This window comes from Melanotaenia boesemani, chromosome 11 (genome assembly GCF_017639745.1).
Source record: "Melanotaenia boesemani isolate fMelBoe1 chromosome 11, fMelBoe1.pri, whole genome shotgun sequence".
Taxonomy (NCBI): Eukaryota; Metazoa; Chordata; class Actinopteri; order Atheriniformes; family Melanotaeniidae; genus Melanotaenia; species Melanotaenia boesemani.
Genome location: NC_055692.1, coordinates 4,605,738 through 4,620,827, shown reverse-complemented (window position 1 = coordinate 4,620,827; position 15,090 = coordinate 4,605,738). Strand labels below are relative to the sequence as shown.

General features: G+C 41.4%; 1 protein-coding gene across 1 annotated transcript in view; it reads left to right on the top strand.

Annotated features, from left to right (window-relative positions):
• The first annotated feature begins 275 nt into the window (after positions 1 to 275).
• prkg2 (protein kinase cGMP-dependent 2) overlaps positions 276 to 15,090 on the top strand; it is a 35,996-nt gene continuing 21,181 nt past the window's right edge. Inside the window, 6 exon segments of the mRNA XM_041998337.1 lie at positions 276 to 350; positions 962 to 1,482; positions 1,485 to 1,602; positions 7,214 to 7,380; positions 11,085 to 11,198; positions 14,545 to 14,650. Of these exon segments, the coding sequence (XP_041854271.1) occupies positions 1,092 to 1,482; positions 1,485 to 1,602; positions 7,214 to 7,380; positions 11,085 to 11,198; positions 14,545 to 14,650 (896 nt within the window). The 5' untranslated portion in view covers positions 276 to 350; positions 962 to 1,091.

Genomic DNA, 15,090 nt, shown 5'->3' with positions numbered 1-15,090 from the left:
GTCTGTGAAAACTCCCTTCAGAAATTTCTAGACCCGCCCCTGCATTTCTTTACTTAGATCTACGAAAACTGCCAAAAATAACTCGGTTTGACGGACATCCAATAGTAATTTTACACCCGCTGTTTAGTGAAAACTTAGAGGTAAATAAATAAACAAACCACTGCTGACGTCAGTTACGCCTGACCTGCTGCGTGTACCCAGCGCCCGCGCGCTGGACGCAGACGGAGGGGAGGATGCTACCCGCGCGGATCGCGGAGCGTCTCTGTGCTGATGCCCGGACGTGGGAACGCATCATTTCTGCGGTGGAGTCGCTCCCCGTGGTCATCTGAAGGCTCCCACGCGGTGATCAGGTAAGAACCAGCGGCTGCTCTCCAGCAGAGGAATGACACGGCAGAGCAAGTTGCAGGTGCACGCTCCTCTTTCACCTTTAAACTGGAATTGGAGTCATTGTAAAATATGCAGTTCTTACAATATGAAGCCTCCTCTTGCTGGTTTTATCTGATGAGTCTTATTTAGAGCGATAGTAGGCTACTTTAAAAAAAAAAAAAAAAAAGTAAAAAAAAAAAAAAAAATGGTGAAATTTTGGTGTCTGAATGACGTCTGTATTTTGGTCAGAATAAAGTGGAGAACAGACAGATCTGACGCTGAGTGTCATATCAGGAATGTGATGAATGAAGCCTGCTGTATGTGAGAGTGGGCGACAGATCCACAACAAAACCTGGATTGTTCTCACCCATTTTTCCCATGTGCACTCTAATGTGGAAAGACATGCTTTCTACTGTAACTCCAGCTTTAAGCTTTGATTTCTGCTCTCGTTTTATAAGCCTGCTGGTCAGCAAGCCACAGCTGACTACTCATGTAATTTAATACTTCCTGCCTGCTGAATAATAAATGGAGAAGACATGCTTATTGACTGTTATAATACTGGATTTTCTATCCTTCTCCGCTCTTTCCTCACCAGCATCAGCTCTTTTGTTTGGGTCACACTTCCAGCCTCCTCCCAACGGTTATAGATGACCTTTGTGATAAACACCATGGAGGTTTCTTTTCAATCACTTCACTTTTAATCTCTTGCTAACTCAGACAATAAAATGGGGAATGGTTCGGTGAAATCAAAGCGATACAAACACACCGACGGCTCTGCTTCAGCTTCCAACGGCCCAGCCAGTAAAGATCACTGTGCCGAGTTCAAAAACGCATCTCTGGACTCCCTGAGAGCTCGTGTGGAAGAGTTGGAGCAAGAAGGCAAGAGGAAGGATGAGGAGCTCTCAGCCAAAGAGCAGCAGATCCAAGAACTTCAGGAGCAGCTGACCAAACAGATGCTGGTTCTGTCCGAGCTGAGCGACGAACTGCAGAACAAGTGCCTACAGCTCAACAAGCTACAGGACGCCATGAAGAGCGGGGCAGGTCTGGCTTCACGGCCCCCTTCGGTCAAAGCGGGCGGCAAGAGCAGCCCCAACCTCAGCGTACGCATCAAGGAAACCTAAACAGGAGAAAAGGCGCCAAAGCTGGAGTGTCTGCCGAACCCACGTCCAGGACGTATGACTCAAGCAGCCTGCCAAAGTTCTCCTTTGAAAAGGCTCGGGTACCAAAGGATGCAAGGTGAGAATTTTTCTCCTCAAAGCACAAAGAACAAGACAGGAGGCAGTTAAAGGTTCATGATGCCCTCAAGCTCAGTTTATCCCTGCCTAGACGAGAGTAATTATCTCTTCAGAGGTTAGAAATGGGCATAAATCTAAATCTCTCCTCAGCATCACAGGAGCTCCACCCTTCCCTTTGTGTAGAATTTAATTTCTTCTGTTGCTTCATTGATTTATGCCTCCCGTCTGTGTTACAGCAACCAGAGGTTTATCAGATTAGGGGAGTTAGTGGAGCTCAAAGTGTTTCCTTGTGGACACGATAAAGCAGCAAGCCTCAAGAAAAGGATAGAAAATGGCCAAGATGATGAAGACACAGAGTTTGACTAAACGTAAACAAGTCATTTAAAATAATTTAAGACAATTTACTTATTATGAAAGGATTTGAATTTTCTTAATTCAAATCCTCAACACACACAAAGGAAAAACATAAACAGAACAGCCCCCTCAACTTTCTGCCAATCAGACTTTAAACCAGACGCTGTCCCTGATTGACAGGTTTGGGGACCTCTGAGCCTCTACGTGTTTCAAATACACTCTGTAAATTACAGTACGACATTAATACTCTAAACACAACAACTGCATGTAATATGTCACCAAGTCCGTGGCAGTATAGAAAGCACCTATAAGACAAACAAAATCATTTAATCTCTTCATTTACACACTGACTTACAGTAGATCTGGTGCCCCCTTGTGGCTGTAAGCAGGAGTGGAAATCTGTGCAAACTTCTTGCAGAATAACCCTGATTAACTGTTCACACATTCTGAGTGAATCCTATTCTAATCTAGCATGTAGGTGATTGAAAAAAACATGAATAAAAATCATACATGCTGCATAAACCTCGCTTAGCAGACCACATCTGGTTATGTGTTCTTGTTAGCTGATTATATGGGTTTTTCTTCACTAATCTAAGTAACAATTTCCTATAAGCTATTTAAATATTTAGATATTGCTTTTAATCATTGCATTTATTCATGCACATAATTCACAATTCACATAATTCATGAACTATCAATGACATGACGTGAATAATGTTTAGTGTAGTATTGCAACGGCAGCAGTAAAGAGGGGGAACATATACACTGACTGGTTACTTTATCAGCTCAGCTGCTTGTTTGCACAAATATCTAATCAGCCAATCACATGGCAGCAACTCAACACATATAGTCATGTAGACGTGGTGAAGGCAACTTCCTGAAGTTCAAGCTGAGCATCAGAATGAGGAAAAAAATAGGATTTAAGTGAACTCTGAACGTTGCACGGTTGTTGGTCTGAGTATTTACTGGGATTTTCACACACAACCATCTCTAGGGTTTCCAGAGAACGGTCTGAAAAAGAGAAAATATCCAGCAAGCGGCAGCTGTCTGGACCACAAAGTCTTGTTGATGTCAGAGGTCAGAGGAGAATGGACAGACTGGTTGGACATGATAGAAAGACAGCAGGAAGTCAAATAACCTTTAATGTTTCCTATAACAGAGAAAACTTCAAGATCTTTTGGACGTGATTTGGGAACAAACTTCAAGATTTGTTTCAGATTCCCTCTCTGAGATCAAGACGGTCAGAGTTCTCATGGTCTTTGAGACCGGGTTGTCCAAAGTTCTGACCTAAAACAAAATGTTTCTATTTATAAAGACCATAAAAAATAGCCAGAGTTGCAATGCTGATGCACTTCGGTCAGACCTGCTTCATCACACTAAAAACTCAGGCTTGAAGTTTGGTCCAAGTTTAGCTGTGTTGCTCTTTCCACAGAGGCAGAGGTGGACCAGGACAAAAATAGGCCCTGCCATTGTGGTCCAGACCAGTTTAGATGGATTATATTACGTTATGTATATGGATGGCCATATTCATTAGAACAGAGATGAGAAATGATGGATCAGATGAAAGCTGCTCCTACTGCTTCCCTTCTGGAGATGTTATCTCAACCAGGTTCAACTTAAGACTGAATGGAGATTTTTATTTTTTCAAAATAATGATGCAGTCAGGTCCAGAATTTTTGGATTCTCTGGTAAAGAGACAAACAGCTGCATCAGTATAACATATAGACAAAATGTAAATAAATAAGCAATCTTAAGAAGTGTTTTATATTTGTATATTGTCCATAAACACAGACACAGAAGCTGCCTTCAACACATTTTGACTCAGCAACTATCAGCCCACAACCAATAACACACAATACAGAAAATCAGAAATCTGCTGACTCACTGTTAATGTTGATGAATCATGATTGAAAATCATATTCTCACTTTCAATAAGAGGGTTTAGTTAAAAAACAAACTGAATTTATTTATTTTAACCAGTGAGCACAACCAGTTAACCAGCTGTTCTCCTGCTGGAAACTCTGACATCATCAAATAATTTCATAAATGTAAGGAGACAAACTAAGGTGGTAATAAAACAGCTGTTTTATTGATGTGTTTTCATCGCTTCATCACAGCTTTGCTAACTGTATGGTTCACCGCTAACCTGGTATGGCTAATAGTCAGTCCGTCCCTGCACAGAGGCAAGATCCTTACAAGTTATACCTCACTGAAAAGAGACTAATCAGGCTTTCCAACAATATATAATCCAACAGCAACTAGTATCATTAAAGGGGAGGAATAATCAACCAGCACATTTTCTTACTTAGCTTTTTTTTTTTGTAAAACATACCTAACACAGTGTGCAGCAGTCAGCCTGTGCTGTTCACATATCTTCAGCTACTCGCTGATATTCGAACAAACAAGTGAAAAAAGCTCAAACAAACAAAGAAACTTGTTTTACGTTGGACTTGGTGGTTGGACAAAGTGTGCAGAGATCCTTTGTGATCAACTACAGCTCATCTAAAATGTGTAATCCTCATGTCTGCTCTAACTAAATGGTAAATGGTCCATATTTATATAGCGCTTTACTGTACCTGGGATGATACCCAAAGCGCTTTACATTATACATCACATTCACCCATTCACACACACATTCACACACTGATGGCGGAAGCTGCCATGCAAGGCGCTCGACCACGACCCATCAGGAGCAATTAGGGGTTCGGTGTCTTGCCCAAGGACACCTCGACATGAACCCGACTTGGCCGAGGATCGAACCGGCAACCCTCGGGTTACAAGACCTTGCTGAGCCACGCCGCCCCTAATTAGTGGTGCTCTTTAACAAACTCCAGAAAGCAAACACATCAAGAGGCTGTTTCATGAGTGCAACAAGTCGTGTTTGGTTTTTCCAACATGAAAGCTAGCTTCTGTCAAGTGTTCTTCGGGGTGTGCAACCTGAATAAAGTGTGAATAAACGATATGCAGATGCAACCCTTGTGATGTAATCCTCATCTTTAAAACATGTCGACAATAATCCAAATGTGGATTATGTAACCAGAACCAATGTAAATGAGGCAGTCTGGAACCCTCATACAGACTGACCCTTTGAAACACAACACTTCTACTCTGAATGACAGTAACATGTTGCGGAGTAATAACAGAGCATTTGAAAATAAAGAATTTGATCTCATCTGCCCTGCTTTTCTGAGGCCCTGAGGTGATCATTTATTACAAGCAATGATGTGGATAAACAGCCCACCCACCACATGCATCACAGCTCCCTGAGCGCTAACTCAGTGTCATCTTCTGTAGCTAAAACATGGCTCTTAACCTTTTTTGGTTTACAGCTCCCCAAAGGAAGTGATGTCTTCTTCTTACAGCCCCTCACTGCAGCTGTTCAAATGCGCATCCGTGAACTTTGACAGCTCATGATGGCTCTATGTTTTCACGGGTTTACTTGATTCACGGTCAGAAGGCAGCCCGGAGGCTGCAAACGTTTCACAGGAGACAAAATATTTATCATGCAGGCCAAATGTGGTGAGTAATGAAGATGTGGGAGTGCTTGTGGCTCAGTGGGTGAGAGAGGAAAGTGATTTGGATATTAAATTAAAACATAGCTGAGTTACTGTTTACCAACTAGTTAGAAAGTGAATATTTAGTCTGAGCAGATTTATTCTTCAGCATTCTGTTAGAGAGAAGCTTTCTGTCATTTATTTAAGTGGTCTGCAGGAATAGTTCTCCAGGCTTCTTCAAGGACTTTCCAAAGCTCTTCTTTGGACATTTCTGCCTTTTATTCCATTCTCCACACTGCTTTAATAAAGTTGAGGTCCAGGTTTTGGGGAGGATCCATCAGACCAGTTGGCGCTGATTTTTGTGTCATGTGGCTTACCTAAGCCTTTTCTCCCTTTATCCACTCCTCAAGAATGGCCTCTTGACAGCCATCCATCATGAAGATCATTTCCGATGAGGTTTCAGCCAACAGTAGACGGATCAACTGAGGTGCATCTCTCAGGTCCTGAGCCTGGTCTTTGCTGCATTTGTTCCTATTTCTTAAATCACTACATATGTTTCTGGTTCTAAAACTCTGTGTTTCTGACTCATTTTGATGGTGAAGTGACATTCATTATGTACATTCCTGGAGCTGTTGTTGCCCTGCATCTGCATCTCACTTTACTGCACCACGCTACACTCCAGCAACTAGAAATGAACACGCTGGCTGCTCTGAAGGTACACTATGGCTGATTTATCACAGACACACAAGAGGACATTATTGAAGGAAGGGAAAAAAGAGAGAGAGAAAGTGACAGAGCAAGAGATAAGACAATAGTCAACATCAGACTGAGTTTGACTGGACGGAGAGAGCTCAGAGAAGAGACAGGATGGAAATGGATGCTGAATTAGCATTGTTAGGGGATGCTTCCATGAGAAAGTCTGCCAAAGTTCAGTTATGGCCCATTTATGCTTGATGCAGAAAACGAATATGCAGACTGACAGACAGTTTCATCATATGTTGTCGTCCTAATACGTCCATGCGTCTTTTACGTTTCCATGGGTAATAAGTTGGTAGCGGTACCACTATAAAATTCCATGTCTACAGTTGTGTCTCTAAATGTGAATTTTTTTGTTCTCAACTTCTTATTCTTCGTCTGTGTCTTCTTCTTTGGGTGCTTTTTATTTAGCGGTTCTGCATTATCTTTTTCCTGCTCCTCTTCTTCTTCTCTGGCTTGTTCCTTTCGCTGGTTGTGTGTTAGCTCAATACTGCCCCGACGATTTCCGGTGGTTATGCTCCTTGTTCTGCATCAAACGACGGATAGCTAAGCTCCCTGAAAACAGACCAAATTACGCACTTAATCAACACAGACGACACATTGTGCTGGTTCATCCCTTGAGTTAGAAGCATTTTCCTTTTAAAAGGAGTCATTGGTCAATTTTAAGTAGCTGAAAAACACACCCCTTTAAAAATGGTCAAGTACATGAACTTAGCAAAAATGCAGCCAATGTCCAAAGAAAAACTTAAAAAAAAACCAAAACATTCAGAGAGTCTAAAGAACTATTGCTCAAGACCATGTTCAAAGATTACAAGAAGGTCTGGCTGCTTTGAATGATAACTATAAAAAAAAAATAAAGTGCTGCATCTTTCACGTTTTGACACTTCGTCATAAATAAAGTGGCCCCTGTAATTCCCCAGACTGAGTTTATCTTTCAGATTTTTCCTCAAACAGCAATGCAGTAAACGTCCACTTTGTAAGCCTTCCTGTACTGTTATTCTGTGACAGTGTAAAGAAGCTGCTGACAGATGCCCTGAACAATAACCAGTACCTGAAGCGACTGGAGCTGCAGCAGATCAAAGACATGGTGGAGTGCATGTACGAGCGCACCTACCAGCAGGGAGAGTACGTCATCAAGCAGGGAGAGCCTGGAAACCATCTGTTTGTCCTGGCAGGTAGGTTCATTCCTGTTCCTAATCTTCTTGCTCTGAAATTCAATTTGCAGAAAAAAAAATAATAAAAAAAGACGCATCTGGAGCTAATTTTCTCTTTTCCAGCAGCAGTCGATTTGATTACTAAAGATTATTCTTGAGGGGCAAATGCTGTATTTTAGCATTATGTGACATATAATGTTTGATATTATACCCCTTCAACAAGCAAAGCCCAGAGACTATTTATAAAAAGTAGATGTTGCCGGTCGGTGTGAGCAGTGAAGCCGCTTCAGATGCGCTCGCTTTCAAATGGCCAGCAGGGGGGCGACTCTTGTGCATCTCCTGGATTAAACAAAATGCACTGTAAATCTGGTTAATGGCTCAATTCTGGATTTAAACGTTGTCTGGCAAGACTTCCACATCAGATTGTTCCCGTCTTTACCACATCACTGTGATTTCATTTGGTGCTTTTATTTGAACGTTGTATCATCGCTGGGAATCATCACCATTTTTCAGATTTTTTTCGATTCACAACAACCTGATTCAATTCTATATTGATTCATTTACACATATTTATGTAACAACATAGATTTCTCGTGAATATTGAAGCCTTTTTCAGATAACTTCCACGGTCTCGGTGTTAGCTGCTAATGTGAGAGCCCACGGTCTCGGCGTTAGCTGCTAATGTGAGAGCCCACGGTCTCGGCGTTAGCTGCTAATGTGAGAGCCCACGGTCTCGGCGTTAGCTGCTAATGTGAGAGCCCACGGTCTCGGCGTTAGCTGCTAATGTGAGAGCCCACGGTCTCGGCGTTAGCTGCTAATGTGATAGCCACGGTCTCGGCAGTAGCTGCTAATGTGAGAGCCCACGGTCTCGGCATTAGCTGCTAATGTGAGAGCCCACGGTCTCGGCTTTAGCTGCTAATGTGAGAGCCCACGGTCTCGGCGTTAGCTGCTAATGTGATAGCCCACGGTCTCGGCGTAGCTGCTAATGTGAGAGCCCACGGTCTCGGCGTTAGCTGCTAATGTGAGAGCCCACGGTCTCGGCGTTAGCTGCTAATGTGAGAGCCCACGGTCTCGGCGTTAGCTGCTAATGTGAGAGCCCACGGTCTCGGCGTTAGCTGCTAATGTGAGAGCCCACGGTCTAGGCGTTAGCTGCTAATGTGAGAGCCCACGGTCTCGGCGTTAGCTGCTAATGTGAGAGCCCACGGTCTCGGCGTTAGCTGCTAATGTGAGAGCCCACGGTCTCGGCGTTAGCTGCTAATGTGAGAGCCCACGGTCTCGGCGTTAGCTGCTAATGTGAGAGCCCACGGTCTCGGCGTTAGCTGCTAATGTGAGAGCCCACGGTCTCGGCGTTAGCTGCTAATGTGAGAGCCCACGGTCTTGGTGTTAGCTGCTATGTGGGAGCCCACGGTCTCGGCGTTAGCTGCTAATGTGAGAGCCCATGGTCTTGGTGTTAGCTGCTAGTGTAAGAATGAATAAGCTGCAAGTGCATGTAATCAAGGGTAAAAAATCTGAATTTATTATTATTTAGGACGGACATGACACAGGCAACTTTTCATTTGTAAGTTGCTAAGATTTTGCCAAGCTTCAAATGTCACAAGAGTAGGGTCACTGTTGTCAGAAAAAGAAATGTATAAAAAAATCCGGTTTTATTAATTGGTATTTGATTAAACTGAATACATTCAAATAGATTAATAGATTTCTTTAAACCTAGCTCCAGTTGTACTGTAAATATAATATAATTTTAGCCATTTTCAAATATAATTATATACATAAACTTAAGCAGATCCCGCTTAAGAATGTGAGCTTGTGTCTCAATGAGAGTAGCTATATAAATAAAAGGTTAAATAGAAAAGCGTGAGCTTCTTTTACATATGGCATCAGGATGTGACTTTGATTAAGACTTGCTCGTACATAGAAACTTGTCATTATGAATTAATCTCACACGAAGCCTAACTCCTAACTCTCCATCAAACACTTTTTATTTCTATGCAGCTTTGACATGGGTGACAATAAAATTGCTCTGCATTTAAGATTAATAGCAAAAATCTGAAATTGCCTGACAAACCACAGTCGTTGGCTGTGTGCAGCATTTTGAAATGAGAGCTTATGGTTTTTGTTTGCTCTTTGCACTCGCTGGCCACCGTACAGCTTCTCTGACCAGGAGCCAATCAAATCCAGTCAAAACAGCAGTGCTGCAAAAATAAAGCTTATGATTGGTTCCACTGCTCTACTCAGATTCATGCCGTTTTGAAATCTTGACTGGCCTATGATGGAAGAATGTAGACAGTTGTTTTTGGTGCATGAAAGGTTTTCTTGGCAGTTACAAACTGAATAGATTCCTCTGATTAACCAGCTCTTGGCAGAAGAAAAAAGTTCAACATGAACAATAATGCATTTATGTTTTCATGCAGACACACCGTTATCAAGTAAGATTCATTTATTTACTTGTAAATTGTAAGCTGGTTGGCTTTTGGTTTATATTCTGGGTTGTTCCCAGACTTCCGTGGAAGTTTTAAAGTAACAGCTTTTTAAATGACAGCATGTGGTTGGTTATAAACGTTACCATCATGTGTTTGTTGTACTGTTTGGGTGCAACTTGATTTTTCACCATAAAAACAAAAATGCATCATGTTTATACAGTATGTGAACTTTATGTATGCATATATGAGCAGATATTTTTAATTTTTTTTTAAAAGACTTTGAAATAAAGTCTAAGTGCCAAACAGGTGGTTAAATCTAATGCTGATGTACATTTATGATGGATTTTTGTACTGAACCTTCAACTTGTGCTATTGTTTTTGCATAGCTACCAAAACTGCTAATGACTAATGACTATTCGGTAATGAAGCCCAGACATACACAGACTCCCAGGAGACAACGGTTATAATCTCAACAATGAGGTCTTTAGTAATTTTTTGCTACAAATTTATTTTAATTTGCTTTTAGGACTGCTGATGGATGAACGACTCAGAAATACAGGTTTATGTTTTGGTTTTAGAAATTTAGCTGCCTTAATTTTTAATGGAAACATCCCAGAATCAATGCTACAGAAATTCTGAGTTAAAGCTTAAACTTACACTTTGATTTTTCAGAATAAAATCCACATCTGCATCCTCCCCTAGTCCCTGGTCACAACAGCCATGGAGGAACAGAAAGCATAAAACTACAAGAAAACCTGAAAATTCTAATCTGAGATAACTATTGACCCACATCTATCACCTTCTGGTTTGCAGAGGAAAAACACAAGATGATCCATCCTGAGCAGTGGTTCCAAACCTGGGGTCCGGGACCCCCCAAGGGGGTCCCCCAAAGAGCACAGGGTTTGAGCATTAGAGGCTTTGAACATTAGAGCCATTGTGACTAATGTCCACAAATTGTCCTTATTTTAATAAAAAGGTGAGGCTGTATGTTATTCATTTAACTTTGGCTTCATCAAAGGACAGGATTCAACCAGAATACATTTCATATGGTAAGAATCTCACTTTTAAAAGCCTAAAACCAGCATGGTTCCAACACAGGGTGGAGCAGAGGGTCCATGGCATTTTAGTACATGCATGAAGGGGGTCCCCAAGGAAAAAAGGTTGGGAACCGCTGATCCAGAGGATCCTAACAATCTGTACGTCTTCTGAATTAAATTTAATTTAAATTGTTTGCTGCCTGGTTTTTTTTGTGTGTCCCTAATGTATGTTAAAAAATTATTGATTGCCCTCGTTTAATATTTGCAGACGGAAAGCTGGATGTGTTTCAAAAGAACAAACTGCTCACATCGATACCACTGTGGACCACGTTTGGGGAATTAGCCATTCTCTACAACTGCACTCGGACGGCATCAGTGCGAGGTAAAGATTTTTACATCTTTACAATAAACAACCAAAAGATCAGATTGATTTCTGGAGGCTGAGGCTATCATCGAACACAACGAGCCCTCCAGGGACTGAATGTGTGACTATGTGACAGACATGATCAAACATCATTTAACATAAGTATTAGTCAGCGTCCTATTTCTTCCTTTTGTCATTGCCTGCATCCCAGTGAACCTAGACTGTGAGTTCTAATGAATAATAGTCTGTGTCCCAGTTCAGAAGTTTACCAGGAGGCAGACATGATGAATGGTTCAAGCAGGGAGGGATAAAGACCCCAGAGGCAAAGTGTAGCAAAAGTCTATTTTACATTATCTACATGTGATGAACATTTGCAGGAAAGTGCAGGAAAATGTGAATATATACATGCTGCTATTAACTTATGTAAATGTATTTAAAAAAGTGTGTCCAAAGCCAGTTTCCCATTCTTTTCACTGCAAGTTTAGTTGTACAGGATCAAGCTTTCAAACACCCAGACAACTTCCATTTATTGAAATGGCTCTTTAAATAAAAAGTGATTATTTTCAGGTTGTGTTGTATGATGGATATGAGACGTTAATGTCTTACCCACATCAGACAGCAGTCAGAGCACTGAGTTTGGAGAAGCAGGGTACTCCGCTGCACCTACAAGAATATCATGAAAAAGTTGATTTATTTCAGTAATTTCATTCAAAAAGTGAAGCTTGTATAATGTAGACATTCATTCCTCACAGACTGACATATTGCAAGTGTATTTATTTTAATATTGATTATTATAACTGGCAACTAATGAAAACGCCAAATTCAGTATCCCAGAAAATTAGAATATTACTTAAGACCTGGTAGACGGCTGCGTTGACCGTGGACCTAAGAAAACACAGAGGACCAACACCAGCAGATGACATGACATCCCAAACCATCACTGACTGGAAACTTTACACTCCGCCTCAAGCATCATGGATTCTGTGCCTCTCCTCTCTCCTCCAGACTCTGGGACTTGATTTCCAAAGGACATGCAGCATTCCTTTCATCAGAGAACATAAATTTGGACCATTCAGCAGTCCAGTCCTTTTTGTCTTTAGCCCAGACGAGACGCTTCTGACTCCGTCTCTTGTTCAAGAGTGGCTTGACACAAAGAATGCGACAGCTGAAACCATGTCTTGCATACATCTGTGCTGGTGGTTCCTGAAGCACTGACTCCAGCTGCCGTCCACTTTTTGTGAATCTCTCCCACATTTTTGAAAGGGTTTTGTTTCACAATCCTCTCCAGGATGCGGTTATCCCTATTGCTTGTACACTTTTTTCTACCACATCTTTTCCTTCCCTTCGCCTCTTTGTTAATGTGATTGGACACAGAGCCCTCCTTGTGCAAAGTGTCAGTGGTCGCCTTTTGGACAACTGTCAGGTCAGCAGTCTTTCCCATGATTGTGTGGCCAACAGACTGAGAGACCATTTCAAGGCCTTTGCAGGTGTTTTGAGTTAATTAGCTGATTAGTGTGTGGCACCAGGTGTCTTCAATATTGAACCTTTCCACAATATTCTAATTTTCTGAGATACTAAATTTGGGGTTTTCATTAGTTGTCAGTTATAATCATCTATATTAAAATAAATAAACACTTGCAATATGTCAGTCTGTAAGGAATGAAAGTCTATACAAGTTTCACTTTTTGACTGAAATTACTGAAATAAATCAACTCTTTCATAATATGATGATATGAATTTTATGACGAGCACCTGTATTGTGGCTGACGTCAGCAGTTTATCCAACTAATTGAAGAGCTTCTGCTGGGCATTACTTCTGCAAAGATTCCTTTTCCATATATTCTCACCATCTTAAGCTGCTGTGTCTGTCACAGAGCACCAAGACTTACAACACACCCAACACAAGCCATCTATCTATCTATCTATCTATCTATCTATCTATCTATCTATCTATCTATCTATCTATCTATCTATCTATCTATCTATCTATCTATCTATCCATCCATCTATCCATCCATCCATCCATCCATAATAGTTTTGTAATGGGATTATCCTGACACAATTATTTATTTCTCTTTTCCCCATGACATTATTTGACACCCATTCACCTTTTCCATTGTTTTAAAGGATAATCCAGCTTTTCTGCTCCGTATCGGCCGTCTAAACACGGCCCAAATTCCACTGACGGACTGACCTGATTCAGCCATGAAGACGTCTGTGGACGTCTGGTGTTTGGTGGGAATGAAGTTGCTAGTTTTGTTATTGGCTGGCATGTGATACCGTCAGCCTGGTGTACTGTGGTTATAGCAATGAGTCAAAGGATGGAGAGTGATTTTGTCTTTTTGATTTGTATTTTGTTTGGCAAAGCAATGCTGCAGCAAAATGTCCATGACTGTATCCAATCAGCCCTTTTAAACTGAGGACACATGAACAGCAGCAACATTAAGCAAATATAAACCTGCTATGTGTTGATAAATTATAATAATAAAATGTGAAGCCAAGGAGAGGCTTCTTAGTCCTGTTGCCAGAATAAAAGACATAATAAAAAACTAGCTGTTTTTGTATATATCTAAAAAGAATTTTGATTGGTTAATGTAATTTGTTTGTAGTTTAAAGTTTCTAATCTTTGTGGTACTCTTTATAAATCATTTACTCCCATAAATCCTGAACACCGTCTGTACTCCTGAATGTAATCCAGCTGTATTCATCTTCATCTTCATCTGAATCTAAGACTTCAGGAGAACAGGGGTGTCCAAAGTCGGTCCTCAAGGACCGCTGTCCTGCAGATTTTCCAATGTTTCCTGCTTCAACACACCTGACTCATATGAAATGGATCCAACAGCCTATTAAGTTTTGCACAATGACTCGTCAATTTGAGTCAGGTGGTTTTTGAGCAGGGACACATCAAAGACCTGCAAGATTGTGGCCCTCGAGGACCCGAGCTGTTCTAGAAGATGATGGTTTGAATCCAGGCTGGTTTTTACTTGCTGTTTGGAAAGCATGTACCCTGAATGTTTGAGTGCTCCTTGTCTGGATTTGTATATTTAACCAAGTAATACTGCTGCCTGCTCCCCTTTGGAGAGGTGCACCAAGTTGACCTTAATATTCAGGGTGAACTGCTTCCTTCGAGCACCATCACAGGACTCGGTTTATGTAAGCTGATGATCTCCACCAAGATGATTTATGTGATTAACAAAACAAAACAGTACACTTGCATAGTAATGTTAGGGGAGTAATTAAATCAGGAAATGTTTATCGTTTTGTTTATTTTAACCTGACATCTAACACTATTAAAAACTGCAGGTGTGGCAGAATAACCAGGTAACCTGCAGCAGTATTGATGCATGTAATGTTGCTTCCACAGCCGGGAACAAAGTCAGGACGTGGGCTTTGGACAGGGAAGCGTTCCAGAACATCATGAGGAGGACAGCTGAGACGCGACACGAACAGTACCGCAACTTCCTCCGGAGGTCAGAACCAAGTCTCCGTCTCATCTGTTGCTTCGTAATATTAATATGCAACAAAAAAAAAGTAAGATTGAAGTTTTTAGTTTGAGGGAATGTGTTATTTTATCAAGCACCAGTAACCTCCTGAAAAGTTGGGGAAACTATCCAAGTTGTTATCAGTGAAATGTCCTTAACCAAGGATTGTGATGGTATGAGGGTGCAGCAGGGTCCATGGCATGGATGACTTGCACTCACTGGCCACTTTATTAGGTTCACCTGTTTAATCACCTGTTAACACAAATATCTAATCAGCCGATCACATGGCAGTAACTCAACACATCTAGTCACGTAGACATGGCGAAGACGACTTCCTAGAGTTCAAAGTGAGCATCAGAATGAGGAAGAAAGAGGATTTAAGTGACTTTGAACCTGACATGGTTGTTGCTGCTAGATGGGCTGGTCTA